We start from the raw sequence: 15,263 nt of genomic DNA, 5'->3' as shown, positions 1-15,263 counted from the left end.
GTCCTTCTTTGCACGTGGCCCCTTCTAAGACCTTGGACTTAATTTTTCAAATTGTTTATAATTGTGTATTCTACTTCTTAAAGAGAGATCCCAAAACTGCACGAGCTTCAGGCTATACAAAACTTGGGTTGCCCTCTGCCCCCACATCTCCAGCTCCCTACGCACACTTACTAATTTTTGTGGCAACTTTCAGCTCAAGCCATCTAGTCTGTGACCTTCCCTCGTCTCCCCCATCCAGGCACGGCTGCCCTCAGCGCTGTGCATGGACCCCGTGCAGACAGCTGTCGCGGCATCTGTGCCACTTTGCTGTTGGTTCTTATGCCTGCTTCTGTCTACTAGACGGTAAGCTCTCTGAGGGCAAAGTCCACAGCAGCTTGGTTTCGCCCCTATCCTTGTGCCGAGCTCTGGGCCTGGTGCGCAGTGGGTGCTCCAACGTGCCTGTTATTCTAGCAGTGAGCAAGTGGGTACATCTCCTGCTGCCTCCCTCACGGTGCTCTCAGAATCTTAGCGCTGGCCGTTCTTGCTGAAAACACCTTGCCCATTTCAGATGCCATGCCTTGCGCAGGTCAGCGCCTCCCCAGGTGCCCTGCCCATCTCACAGCCCCAGCGCAGCTGCACAAGCTCTCTGCGCTGCCCTCCATGCTCCAACGCTGCTCCCGCCATTACTCCTAAATATGCCACTCTTGCCTCTCGTCCCCTCTCCTCCACCTTTAATAACTTTTATTATTGGTTTTAATGTGCAAAGTCTGGTTCTCCCTCAACCAGACGGCGAACTCCTTGGGAACAAATTCTCAAACCTCTTGCATTCCCACCAGTGCCTTGCAAACTGTAGGTGTTCACTCAAGATTTGTTGACTGATGGGCTCACTAATAGTCTCCAATGCACATCAAAAATAAATAAATAAATAGCCAACCTCTCTGTTCTCAGCGATCTTCTGGGAGACTGGGAAATATGGTTGCGATTCTACATAAGGGAAACAGTAAGATGGCATTTTAATGTGGCAACATGGCCAAAAACACTGTCGTTCAGTAAAATTGACTAACAGCTGCCAGCAAATCTTCTCATTCCCTCAACTGCAATGCCATGGGCATGAGATCACCTCTCTCCATGTGTTTTGGGGCACCCCTCCACCTTTGTGGGAGGCTGCGGCATCTGAGCTGCGGGGAACTGGGACTTTTCCTCTGGTGCGGTAATGCAGCCTGGGCGCTATGCTATTGATTACAAATGGCCGGCCACCTGGCAGAAAGCCATGTTGCCCTTCCCTGATGCCGTATCTTGAAATCAAAGAGTTTCTGAGTCTCCACTTTCATTCTTCTGGACAAACACAAAAGATTTTGATCTACACAAAGAAATTTGTCTTGTTCGCTTCTGGGTTCATTGGTCTCCCAAATATGTATTGTTTGGTTCATATAAAAGATCAGAAATCCCTCTTTTGGGCTCATTATCTGTTTTCTACAATGCTTTTGGTGGGCCATTCTCCCCGCTGCGTGCTACTCATGTTGACCTTTCTGCTCATTGACCCGCGTCGGTGAGTTTCTTGACTGAAGTGCCTTGAAATTATTGTGCCTTTAAATTATTGGGTGGAAAAATACAGCTGTTTTCTTTATCAAGTGCATTTATTTGCTTCCCAGAAATGCAGTACTTAGTGACACACTGAGAGTGTAAGTTCCACGGTGAGGCTCTGGCTCACTGTGAGTTTAATTTCTAGTGTACCAAATTAATTCCGTTTTAAATCTTAGATGAGTGCATGCTGAGGAAAACAAAACAAAACAAAACAAAAAACCCTTGAAAGGTGGTGGGCCAGGGAAACAAAGCTTGTATGGTGGTCAGATAGGGTCAAACCTGCCCTATGCTAATTAGTTTATCTGATGAATTATTGATCCACACTATGGATTGCTGGAGAAGCTTTTTATCTTTTTAAACTACAACGTGGGTGAGACTGGAGACAGACAAGTCCCAGACAAAAGCCAGCAGACTTATGGAAGCTATAACTAAGGGGAAGGAAATGGATTCAAAGTGGAGGGAGGTTTAAAACAGCCGTAACTATGTAGGTGGGAGGAACAGAAGCAAACAATGGATAGAGAAGCAATTAAAATTAAACCGTCTCATTTCTATAATCTTCGTATTAGGTTTTCAGGCAACCCCAGACCATGCGCGAACTATTATAATAATGAATTCTCCATGTGTTTATGTTTTCTGGTTCATGGTTTCTCAGCACCAGCACTATTGACATTTGGGGCCGGATGACTCCCTGTTGGGGGGGGGGGAGTGTCCTGTGCATTCTAGGTCATTGAGTGGCATCCTTGGTTTCTACCCACTAATGCCCGTAACACCCCCTCCCCAGTTGTGATAAATATCTCCAGACATGACCAGATGTTCTCTGGGGAGCAAAATTGCCCCCCTTGATAAGAACCACTACCTAATTCTAGGATATCCTAATTTCTTCCATAAGCTAGTGTCTCATTTATTCAGTCTCCATTACATCCTTGAGAAGCAGGCAAGGTAGGTATGAGCACTTATACTTTACAAATGAGGAAACCAAGGCATAGAAAGTAAGCCCTTGCCCTAGGACCCTCAGGAGAGCTGGAAACTGGATTGTTTCACCATTATCAAGGTGCACCAGCCGCTCCAGGGCACACAGTTATGGGACACGTAAGATGGGATGGGTGGCAGTATTTTTCAACAGGAGCACAAAGGGGAGGAAAAGTAAGTACTTGGGTGGATTTGCATCATTATAAATTTATTTTATAAGTTCAGATTTATAACATTTACTTAAAGTTGACTGACGAAAATAAGGTTTGTTTTGAGGAACATAAATGGAAAAGGAATAACGGGATATTGGACATGGAGAATGATAAAAGTGCCCACTATGAGTGCCCTCCCAGGCCCTCCTGGACCTGGCATACCTGTGTCATCTCATTAAATCCTCAAACTCTCCATGGCCAGGTGCCAACTACTCTCCCCCATTTTCCAGAAGAAACCGAGGCTCAAGGAAAGTTAATTTCCCAGGTGAGACAGCACTCACCCTTGCATACGCCTGGGCAATCAACTTATTGCTGTACTTTTGTGGTTGTATGAAAACAACAGTTTCAGCCTGGAATCGTTTATAACAGTCGTCACACTGATTCAGGAGCTGGAAAGGAGAGTCAAGGGGCAATTTCATTGAAAGTTGAATCGTGACCGATGACCAACAAATGCTCACATTGTTTTTTTCTACAAGTCAGGCGAGAAGCAGCCAACATTTACGCTATACACTGAAACCAAAACGTGGTACAATCGTGACTGCCTTTGCTTGTTTTTGCCCCACCAGCCAGAGTGTCCTGAAACTGGAGTGACAGTCCAGCTGATGGGGTCTGAGTTCTAACGGAGCCTGGTTCCCGGGAGCTGCGGCAGAGCACACTGTCCTACACAAATGGATTTACCCAGCCTGAAAGGCCAGGAAGATCTGTGCTCAGTTACAAAGCTCCCTGTCTGTGACACATTTACCACAGTTTTAGTGCAAACACAGAACTAACACCCCAAACTAGTCAAACGATAGCTAACGAGTTGAAGTCTCCAGTGTTAGCATTTCCTATAGAATACGTTTATTGAGTTCCCTTTTTATTGTACTTTTTAAGCAGTTAAAGATGAATTTTTTTAAAAAGCAGTTTGAAACAGACATTTTCTGAGAACTCCAATGCTTCTGGAGATCACTGAACAGCTTGAAAACTACTGCAAGAGAAAACAGAAGTGGAAGTTTTGTCCACAGGGCCAGCTGTACATCCAGAAAACTTGGTCTTTGACATAAAGGAAAAGTGGCTTGAATTATACAAAACATAACATCGAGCCTGCAAGACTCTGGAAGGTGCTGGAAGGACTGCTGATGTGTTCACCCCGGACTCAGAATTCTTCCTGGAGGAACAGCCTTCCCCCCATCCCGCAGTGATCTGAGAACCCCGGAATCAGAGCATGGCTGAGTTCAACAGGGGGAACCCAGGTTCCTAGGTCTCATCTTCTTTCACGTGTCAAAGCCAAAGCCCCCCTTTCCAGAGGGACAAAGAGGAAGGTGGGACCTGAAACTAATATAAAATATTAGGTTGGTGCAAAAGCAATTGCGGTTTTTGCAATTATTTTTAACCTTTTAACCAGAATTACTTGTGCACCAACCTAATAATATTGACTATCAACTATAATTCATCATATATAGTCACAGGATGTAAAGTACAGCACAGGGAGTGTAGTCGGTGGTACTGTGATAGCTCTGGACGATGTCAGATGGGTAGCAGACTTGTTGGGGTTATCACTTCGTGAGGGGTGCACATGTCTAATCATTATGTTGTTTTGTACACCTGAAACTAACAATGATAATAACAACCAACAAAAGAGGACGGTGGGCTCCTGTGTCAGAGCAGCTGCCCCTGGGTGGTGGTGAAAAGCCTGCGAGGGAGCAGCTTGGCTTTCTGAAATGGCCACCAGGCTTTCCAGCCCCTGATCGCTCACGGAAGGATGTGCCAGGGTGCCAGAAAGGGGGAGGCTTGGATTTAAAAAGAAAACAAGGATCGAGAGAGAAACTTGCTTTCCCTAGAAAGCAACCCATGGCTTTCCCTAGAAAAATGAAACCTACCCACTGGCGGGCCAGCCAAGACGGGGCCATTGGGGTGGGCAGCTCGCTTTTAATCCCCCATCTTATGTTTTATTTTCACCTATTACATTGTAATTGAATGTAAAAGGATTGGAGCCATCAGCCGTACCTTCTCTTCAATGAATAAAACAGAATGTACCATTTTCAGCTTTTCCTCGTATGTAATAAAAACACTGACGCACGCCAGGCTATTTGTCCGACTATGTGTCTGCGCGCCACCTTTGAGTCCGTGTGTAGCGTTCATGTTCACGCGTCAATACCTGTTGGAGACGTGAAGCTGTGGGTGGGCATGGTCTGGCTGCCTGATTTGGTAGAACACAGTTTGAACACACCGGCTCCAAATAATGACAATGATCCCAGCAGTGGTGCTGTGTCTCGGGAACTAGAGTTGGGGTGAAAACCTATGAACACTTAGGACCCAAAGGAGGTGCGATCATTTGGCCCCAGAGCGCTAAGGTTTTTCTAGTCTGCTCTGATGAAAATCTCCCTCTTCACCCTTCAAGGACCAGGTCCAGGTCTGTTCCTTCCGAAAGCCTCCTGAGTCCTCCCCCCAAATCTCAACCCTCCCGATACTGCAGTTCATCTGGAACTTACAGGGGGTGACCCGTGACATTGCTTGTCTTATTATTTGTGTGTGTGTGTGTGTGTATGTGTGTGCGCATGCAGGTAAAAATAAGAGTTAATATCTCCCGAGAGCTTTCTTTAGGGCGGGTGCTGTGTTAAGCAATGTATATGTGCACTATATAAGTGCATGTGATATACATATATATATACTCCGTCTCCCCAGCTAAATAGCGAACTCCTTGTGGGCAAGGGCTGAGTTCTGAATTTGTTTCTATGCCTCTCAAAAAGCTTAGGAAGGTGCTGGGCACTTAGTAAACAGTCAATAAACATCTTGGCTGTCAGCAAATCCTGAGAAATTAGTAGAGCTCACGTTGGAAGGAATGTTGAGTGAAATGACCTGGGAATCAGATTCATCGGGGAACATTTTTGACTGCCTGTTCTACAAATGTAATCAATCCGGCTGTCATTAATTAATCAGTGTACCGTGGCCAAAAATGCATGGGGCCGGAAGTCAGGAGACACGAACGAATCTCATCCCACTTCTGCGACCAGGTCAGAGTGGCACCTTGGATGAGCCTTTTCCCTTGTCTGGGCGTTAATAGCCTTGCAAAAGGAATTAAACTAGATGTCTACAAGCCTCCTCTCAGCCCCAAAGATGTGATTATATGACTCTATTTTACAAATGCATGCACTTATTTGTGACATAAACTCCCACAGAAAAACAAAATCAGTAATAAATTATGAAAAAATCGGGTGCCATGATCATTTGCACTTTCTAAGGGTACTCAATTCAATAAATTCCACCTCTGTGCAGAGCCTGCCTCTCCAGGGTGACAGAGAATTCAAGGCTGTCAGTGGAGCAAACCAAGTAGTCTCTCCCTATAATTGTATTGACAGGATATCAGCCGAGTTCCGATGGCAGGAAGGGTGCACCCTGACAGGTTCTGTGAAGGAACCTTGAAGGCTGTTGTAGCCGGATTCTAAGTTGAGTCACAGAATTCTGGGGAAATGAGAATCAAGTAGGGAGAAGCTTGGCTCTTTCTCTATTTAATTTTATTCTTCCCAGAGAGTCACATTTGAAGGAAAATTGGCTAACCGCACGTCACTTTATACTATAGAGTGGAAACTCTTTCTAATGGAAAATGTTTATGTCTTTTTGTGGCCACATAAAACATGGGGTTGAGTCAATCAGTCCCGCTAATAACCAGTTTGCTTGGTTTTAAATGAGGCAAACAGTTGTTGAGCATTTGTAGATAAAATAGCGGCTTGAATGTCTGAGATTTTCATTTGGTTACTGTTGCATCTTTCAGACCTGTTCTTGAATAACTGATGTGTATTCATCCTGGCAAATTCCATGGCTATGAAATAGCAGTGTTGGGTTTGTTCAGATGGTGTGTCTGCATTTTAAATGAAAAAAAAAAAATCCTGATCCTGGTCACTGGAGCAACGACTCCCCAAGATGGTGGAATAAATTACTATTTCTAAGGTGCTGTATTCTTCTAATATAGATGCAACCTTCAGGTTCAAACTTAGCCAAAACCAAAATATACTTCAGTTCCAATCATCCTTCTAAAGACACTCAAGGCAGGGGCTCTCCCACCTCTGCTACACACAGTGAGAAGGGGCACACAACACAGGGGTCTGAGAATCTGCTCTTGTGAAACTGACATGCCACAATGAGCAAATCCACAAGTCAAGCCTCAACACAAATTTCAGCAACCTACGATTTAGAAAAGATTTTTTAAAGATTCCAAAATCTTGAATACTTTCAATCTTCTCCTTTTCTCGAAAGCTGAAAACCCCAAAGATTTTTTTCTAATTAAAATAATTTTTTAAATATAAGAAGCTGTTTGGAGTGGTAAAAATAATGCCGGGCCAGAAGACAGTGCACAGAGCTTCTAAGCCACGCTCTACGCTGCCAGAACCTTGAGCAAAGAGCCCACCACAGATGGCCTCAGGGTACCCATTTGTAAAGAGGGGCCTGGAAAAGGTAACAGTCAAGTCTCCTTCTCCCTCTCAATGTCTCTGCAACTTTTATTTAGGTCAGGTTTGGGTAGAAAATCTTGTAGCAGTGGTTAATATTGAAATGTGGACATAATCTTAACTGCTACAGAGAGTACTGATGGCCCATCAAGAACCAAGGGAAGGAAAGTAGAAGGAGAGGCCCTCTGGCCCCTGGCTGCCCCGACGGAAAGAGCTGAGTGATATCACCAGAGAGCTCCTGGACTGAACCCCCTGACACTCGGACCCCATCACCACTGGCCATAGCAGTCTCAGAGTCTGAAGACAAAACCTCTAGTCATCAGTCATCTGCTTATTTTCCACACCTAAATTTGGGTTCACAGACCAGGGATTGAATTTGTCTTGAAAGCTGTTCAACTAGTGCCATCCAGAGGCCATATATTGTCCATGAAATGGAGTGGGGGAAGCCGAAGGAAAAAAGGAAGGAAATTTTACTTGTCTATGTAGAATATACATATATTAAACATACGTATAGTATACATATACACATGTATGTATTTATGTGTACACATATAGGTAAAATGTATGTGTATGTATATGTATACGTATGCATGTGTGTACATATATGCATATACGTATATGTATATAAGTATATATATTGCTTGGGTGGGGTGGGCATCACACACTACTAATTCACCATGGAGAATAACAACTCCATAATGACATTCATGTCGTATTTAGGTAGGAAGGAGTTGCCCACTACCGTGTTTCCCCCAAAATAAAACCTAGCTGGACCATCAGCTCTAATGCGTCTTTTGGAGCAAAAATTAATAAAAATTTATTTACTTTTTGCTCCAAAAGACGCATTAGAGCTGATGGTCGGCTAGGTCTTATTTTCGGGGAAACACAGTAGTGACTCCCTGTGTGAAAGTGATGACCTAGCATCAAAGCAGTTAATCAGAGTTGGGGGCTTGGTTCTCCCCTTGGTCCAGAATGGTGAACCCCATCTATCTGTCCCATCTTGCACCTAGAAATAAATGAAGGACCTTGTTCTACTCTGAGGGGACCTAAGAAAGTGGCTATATAAGATGAAAGGGGATAAAGTGTAATAAGCCAGTGTCCACAGGTACAAGCTCAGGAACATACCTATTAATAGTTTGAGGAAGGCAAGAAAAGAGAGACCATGTTTCCACACGATCTAATTGACTCACCTAATTCAAGCACAATGTTTAAAAAGCCCAGTTTCCCCGTACCAGAAAACAAAAACCACCAACAAAAATCTCTGGGCTCGAATCAGTGCCTGACATTCAGATAAATAATTGTTACAGAATCCATGGTTACCACCTGCGCCTTCCACCTGAGATCAAGAAACTGCACTCATTTTTGAAAGCACACTGCCCTCCAGTGGCGCAAGATAAATTTTCTCCGTGACCCATTTCCAATCAGTCAAATCTCAATTTGACTTTTCCTGGACCCTGGGAAAAGTGTTGGGTGTTGAGTGGTCACCAGTCCGCAAACGAGACTAAAGTGAGGGAACATGCAATAAAAGGAGCAGTGGAGTTCTGGTCAAGATGGCAGAGTAGGTAAACACTGTGCTTGTCTCCTCTCACAACCACATCAAAATTACAACTAAACTACCCAACAACCATCATTGAGAATTGCCTGAAGTCTGGCTGAACCAAAGCCCTACAACTAAATACAGCTAAAGACATATAGAAGAAGCCACCTTGAGACTGGTAGGAGAGGCAGAGACGCAGAACAGGCTGGTCCCACACCCGCATGTAACCATTAAAAATTGTCTGTCAAGGTCCTCCACAAAGGAGTGAGGGGTCCCAGTGCCACACCAGGCTCCCTAGACCAGGGTTCCAGTGCCAGGGAGATAAGTTCCCATAATTTCTGGTTGTGAAAACCAGCGGAGATTGTGGCTGAGTGAACCGGAGGACAGCTGTACTCCCAAATGCTCCTCTTAAAGGGACCGCTCATGGATTTACCAACAGAATCACTGGCTCTGAGCTCCAGTGCTGGGGCAGCAGGTGGAGAGGTGACAGCGACATACAGCAGGTAACTGAGTTGTCTGGTTTTGGTATGAGGACTGGAGGGGCAGCTTTCTCCCAGTTGGAGGAGCTGGCGGAAGCCATTGTTTCTTTGCTAAGCCCTCCTCCTTCCCTGCCTGCAGACTCAGGTGGTGCCATATCTGCCATTCGTTTGCTATGCCCTGGTGATTCCCTGAGACCCGCCCCCCCAACTTTTGGGCACATCCAAGCCACTTCCAGTGGCTTCTCTATACAAACGGCCTGTCTTAGCCCATGTTGCAGACTTTCACAGGGTCTCTCAAAGGTTCACAGAACCCAGACAGGAAACATCTAGCTTGAGCATGTCCCATACCTCTGGCTGAGCAGCCCTAAGCCTGGCACTAGCAGCAGCCAGCATTGGTGTGTGGCTTGGCCTCTCAAGGCTTCTCAACTGAGGAGAGTTTAAGGGGCCTCTGGGACAACATCAAATATACCAACATTCACATTATGGGGTACCAGAAGGAAGAGAGAGACAGCAAGGAATTGAAAATCTATTTGAAGAAATAACAGAAAACTTCCCTAACCTGGCAAAGGAAATAGATATACAAGCCCAGGAAGCACAGAGAATTCCAAGCAAGATGAACACCCAAAGAGGCCCACACCAAGACACATCATACTGCCAAAGGTTAAAAACAAAGAAAGAATCTTAAAAGCAGCAAGAGAAAAGCAGTTAGTTACCTATAAGGGTGCTCCCATAAGACTATCAGCTGATTTCTCGACAGAAACTTTGCAGGCCGGAAGGGATTGGCAGGAAATATTCAAAGTTATGAAAATCAAGGACCCTCAACCACAATTACTCTACCCAGCAAAGCTATTATTTAGAATTGAAGGACCGATAAAGAGCTTCCCAGAGAAGAAAAAGCTAAAGGAGTTCATCACCACTAAACCAGTATTACAAGGACTCTTAGAAGGACTTCTTTAAGATGAAAATAATAATAATAATATGAATAATAATATGAATAATAAAATGGCAATAACTACATACCTATCAACAATTACTTTCAATGGAAATGGATTAAATGCTCCAATCAAAAGATAGGGAGCTGAATAGATAAGAAAACAAGACCCTTACATATGCTGCCTGCAAGAGATTCACTTTAGATCGAAAGACACACACAGACTGAAAGTAAAAGGATGGAAAATGATATTTTATGAAAATGGCAACAAACCAACAAACAAAAGAGCTGGGGTAGCAATACTTATACCAGACAAAATAGACTTTAAATCAAAGACTATAACAGACAAAGAAGGACCTAATAATCACACTTCTGGGTATTTATCTGAAGAAACCCAAAACGCTACTTTGAGGGTACATGCTCATCTGTATGTTCATTGCAGCATTATTTACAATGGCCAAGATGTGAAGGCAGCCTGGGTGTCCCTGAATGGATGAATGGATAAAGAGGGGGTACATATATACAATGAAATATATTTAGCTGTAAAAAAGAATGAAATCTTGCCATCTGAGACAACATGGATGAACCTGGAGAGTACTGTGCTGAGTGGAGTAAGTCAGTCAGAGAATGACAGATGCAATGTGATTTCATTTATAAGTAGAATCTAAAGAACAAAATAAACAAACAAAACAGAAACTCATAGGTACCGAGAACATTTTGATGGTTGCCAGATGGGAGGGGGTTTGGGGGTAGGAGAAAAAGGGAAAGGGATTGAGAAGTACAAATTGGTTGTTACATAGTAGTCATGGGATGTAAAGTACAGGGAATATAATCAATAATAATAACCATGTATAGTGCCAGGTGGGGACTAGTCGGGGGGTCACTTCCTAAATTATACAAATGTCTAACCACTATTCTGTACATCTGAAATTAATATAAAATAATATTGAATGTCAACTGTAATTGAAAAAGTAAAGGGGGGGGGGAATAAAGGAGAATAAAAGGATCAAAGTTCCAGGTATAAAACAAGTCCTGGGGATGTAAAGTACAGCATAGGAAATATGGTCATAATATTGTGATAGTGTGGCACGGTTTATCACGGTGATCACTTCTTTGGCATAGGGAATATACTTAATTACGTAATAACTGTGTAGTGCCAGGTGGGTACTTTTTTTTTTTTGATTTTTTTTAAAATTTATTTATTGGGGTGACAATTGTTAATGAAATTACATAATTTCAGGTGTACAATTCCGTATTACATCATCAATAAATCCCATTGAGTGTTCACAGGTGGGTACTTTTGAATAACACCTGAAACTAATATAATATTGTATGTTAGATCTATATATTTCAATAGAAATCTTTTTAAATAAGGAGCAGCGATCTAGTTAGAGATTGCAGCTCCTTCACTCGTGCCTGCCGGCCTCCTAGGGCAGAGATTCACGCCTTTTTCTTAGTGTTGTCACTCTGGATCAGAGTCTGATTGGGCTGAAACTACCGCGTGCAGAGGTGCTTCCGGGGGAGATAGAGAGCGCCACAGCGTGGTAGCAGCGCAGCCTGCAGGGGAAGCGGGGAGGCGGCCTTCACCCTGGGAGAGCAGGCAGGTGGTGAGGAAGGTCGCAGTCTGGTTGCGTGCGACCTGCCCGTCACCCTGTGGGCTCACCAGCAGGCGCCCAATGAAACAGCAGCCACCAACACTGCAGGCTCATTGGGTGTCAGGCGCTATGCAGGGGTCCCGCGGGGATCACCCTATCCAATGTCGTTAATGAGTGCCATTATCATCCCACTTTGAGGATGAGGAAACTGAGGCTCAGAGAGGCAATGCCACCGCCGGTGACCACACAGGAAGTCCAGGTCTATCTGGACAGGGGCTGGAGCTTCTAGCGCGGCGCTTGGACCTGGGCGGTAGGGCCAGGGCTGGACGAATGGACACCCCCGGCCGCGGGGTGCTCAGCGCGAAAGGATGATGGGCGTTTGGGCGGCTCACCTTGACGATGAGCGGGTTCTGAAACATGGAGTCCCGCACGACCCCCAGCCTCTCGTTCTCCATGCCCGGCCGGACGTCGGCCACGGTCAGGGGCCGCCGCGGGGGTGGGCAGATGTGGCTGATCGTGCGGCGCACCGGCTGCTTCTTCCATCGCATGAGGTCCTGGCGGGAGCTCTTCGCCTCCGGCATCCTGAGGGTCGCGGAGGGGTGCCCCGGGGCCTGACTCCGGCGCGCTTCCCTGCGTGGGGGCTGGCGCGGGGCTCGGAGGACCCCACGGCCAGTCCCGGACGGCACCACCCGGACCCCGGGGTGGACGCCGGACGCCGGACTCCCTCCAGAACGGGTTCAGGCAACGTCTTCCGCCCTTTCCTTGCAAGGAGCTCTAACTGTCGATATAAGCCCCTCTGGCTCCTCAGAGCATCTTCTGTGGGCCGCGCTGAGGATTGGGGAAAGAGAGAAAAATCAAGACCACCCCTTAAGGAAGAAAGGCACAGTCCGTCTCCATGGAAACGGGACGCCGACGGTTCCGGCGCGGTCATGGGATCCTGTTTTAAGAAACTATTGGCGGTCACCAAAGTGAACCTGTTCAGAGTTTCCTTAAATAGTAGTGAGAAAACCCCAAGAATCCCCACGTGTTGTGTTAAGAAAGCGACAGCTCGAGAGGGCCATTGACACGACTTCCAAGTCAAAGACACCGTTTGTATATGGATACTCCACCCTTCCCCACTCCACTCACAGCCCCTTCCCATTTCTCCTCCCGGCGCCAAAGCGCGCGCGGACACACACACACACACACACACACACACACACACACACACACACACACAGGATAGAGTGCTCAATGTTTCCCAATGAACTAGAAATCATTCCAGGTCTGATGCTCCTGCTAATCCACTGGGTGATCTCGAATTAGTCCCCCCTCTTGGATCCTCAGTTTTTGTTTCTGTGAAATTAGTAGCGAGGAAAAGTCTAGAGTTAAAAAAGATCAATGGTACCCAACTTCGTGCCACAGAATGAAGTTGAAAAGCACAGATTCCCTGAATCAGAATATCTAGAAATGGGATCTGGAAATCTGAATTTTTTAAATTCTCCTCCCACCCTTTGGATTTTTTTATTTTGAAAATGTTCAACCTGAGAAAAGTTGAAAGAAGAGTATAATGAAAACCCATACAGATTTCACCTAGATTCACACCAGTCTTTAGTACTTGCCACTTTTACTTTCCCACTGTGAGTGACAAACACACATTGCTGAGTCATTTTGAAAATATCTTCAGACAGTATCATATTTGACCCCAAACACTTCAGCATATATCTGCCCCAAACAAGGACATTTCATACATAACCACAATGTCGTTATGCCCATGGGTGTTTTTTTTTTTAAGATTTTTATTAGAGAAGGGGAACAGGACTTTATTGGGGAACAGTGTGTACTTCCAGGGCTTTTTCCAAGTCAAGTTGTTGTCCTTTCAATCTTAGTTGTGGAGGGCGCAGCTCAGATTCAGGTCCAATTGCCTTAGTTGCAGGGGGCGCTGCCCACCATCCCTTGCGGGAGTTGAACTGGCAACCTTGTGGTTGAGAGCCCACTGGCCCATGTGGGAATCGAACCGGCAGCCTTTGGAGTTAGGAGCATGGAGCTCCAACCGCCTGAGCCACTAGGCCGGCCCGCCCATGGATTTTAGGGTGATACAATAATGTGCCTGGTATGCAGTCCATAAGCAAAGTTGGGAATCTGCACTTTTAAAAAGCTTCCCAGGTGATTGGTGCAGTGTTTTTGGAACCACTAGCCTGGATGATCTCTAATCTGCCTTCTAGTTCCAATCTTTTGTGGGTTCATTCACCCCCATTATTGTCTTCATTAAATGTGCAAATATCCACACAGCTCAGGGTAAGGGTCTTCACCACAGAGCAAGCTGCACCGAGGACAAACCTGTACTTCAAGGCCTTACAGGCCAACAGTGGACAACACTAACACCACCATTTCCAGAGCAAACCAAAGAGACTTCCAACTGTTCACCCAAATCCTGAAGCAACCCCTGGCTGTTGACGTGTGGGTGTATGATGTGTGCTTATGGTTTCTCCAGCCTGCTTCACTTCCAGACTTCTGCAGAAGTGCAGGTTGTGTACTTTTTAATCAAATCCACTTGGTAGCTTGCACGGAGAAAGTCAGGTGGTGCAGTAAGAGGCAGGATAGTGGAGTAGTGGAGAGAGCACAGGTGTAAATCCTGGCTGGGCCACATACATCGCCTTGGACAAAGTTACATGAAGCCCCAGTTTTCTGACCCACAGGTGAGGCTGACAAATCTTAATAAAGATACAACACAGGGTTGAGAAGACAAGGTGCCTGCCGATATGGTTCTGGTCACTGTGCAATAAGCCTAAAAGTTTGAGTAGTGTGTATACTGGCCCTGACTTGATGGCTTGGTTAAAGCGTTACTTTTAATCATAAGCTAAGTTTCTTCAGGACTCAGTTGAAATGGGAGATTTGGAATAGATCTCCAAGGCTCCTTCTGCCTCATCTAAGCCTGTTGTGTATCAGACCCTGCGCCAGCTAACCCCTGCCTTCCTCTGACTTTATCTCCCACCCCCTTCCCCTTCATTCACTGTGCTCCAGCTGCCCTGGATTTCTTTCAGTTCCTCCAGCAACCAAATGCAGGGCCTATGTATTTGCTCCTAGCCTGGAACAATCTTCCATTAGGTTTTCTGCTCACCCTTTTCATTTAGAACTCAGCTCAAAAGTTACTCTCCAAAGAGACTTCCCTCCCATCTAAAGTAGCACTCACTGTCCCCAGCCACTCTCCATCACATTACCCTGTTTTATTTTCCTTATAGGATAATCTGAAATTATCTTGGTTGATTTGTTTGTTATCTGTCTTCCTCAGGTCCGGGACCTCAACATGTTGTTCGTTCCAGTACTGTAGATGGAGCGCCGCAAAAATTTGCTGAACAAACAGAAAGCATGCATGAATTAGCAAATCAGTGGAAGGAAGAACTCGGTCTCACTTCCTTGGGAAGTTTTAGGATCACGCGCTACCCTGCTCCACCCCCAGCCACCCATGAACAAAATGGTCCGGCAACCACGTAAATGTCACAATCCGAGCGGCTGGCCTGTTACTATGGCAGCGGGATGCCGAGGGTGGACCGGAAGCTACGGACGACTACTT

At 45.6% G+C, this 15,263-nt stretch overlaps 1 protein-coding gene across 2 annotated transcripts in view; it reads right to left on the bottom strand.

The window, feature by feature from the left end:
• CFAP77 (cilia and flagella associated protein 77) overlaps window positions 1–12,605 on the bottom strand; it is a 118,351-nt gene extending 105,746 nt beyond the window's left edge. Inside the window, exon 1 of one of the 2 annotated variants that reach the window (XM_081065930.1) lies at window positions 12,103–12,605. In XM_081065930.1, coding sequence (XP_080922056.1) covers window positions 12,103–12,291 — 189 coding nt within the window. In that variant the 5' untranslated portion in view covers window positions 12,292–12,605. The remainder of the gene's footprint in view (window positions 1–12,102) is intronic. The other variant, XM_081065931.1, reaches the window with a different exon arrangement.
• Window positions 12,606–15,263: the final 2,658 nt, after the last annotated feature.

Source organism: Rhinolophus hipposideros, assembly GCF_964194185.1.
Source record: "Rhinolophus hipposideros genome assembly, chromosome: 11".
Classification (NCBI taxonomy): Eukaryota; Metazoa; Chordata; class Mammalia; order Chiroptera; family Rhinolophidae; genus Rhinolophus; species Rhinolophus hipposideros.
The sequence above is the reverse complement of the archived record's forward strand: the minus strand, read 5'-3'. Positions and strand labels throughout refer to the sequence as shown.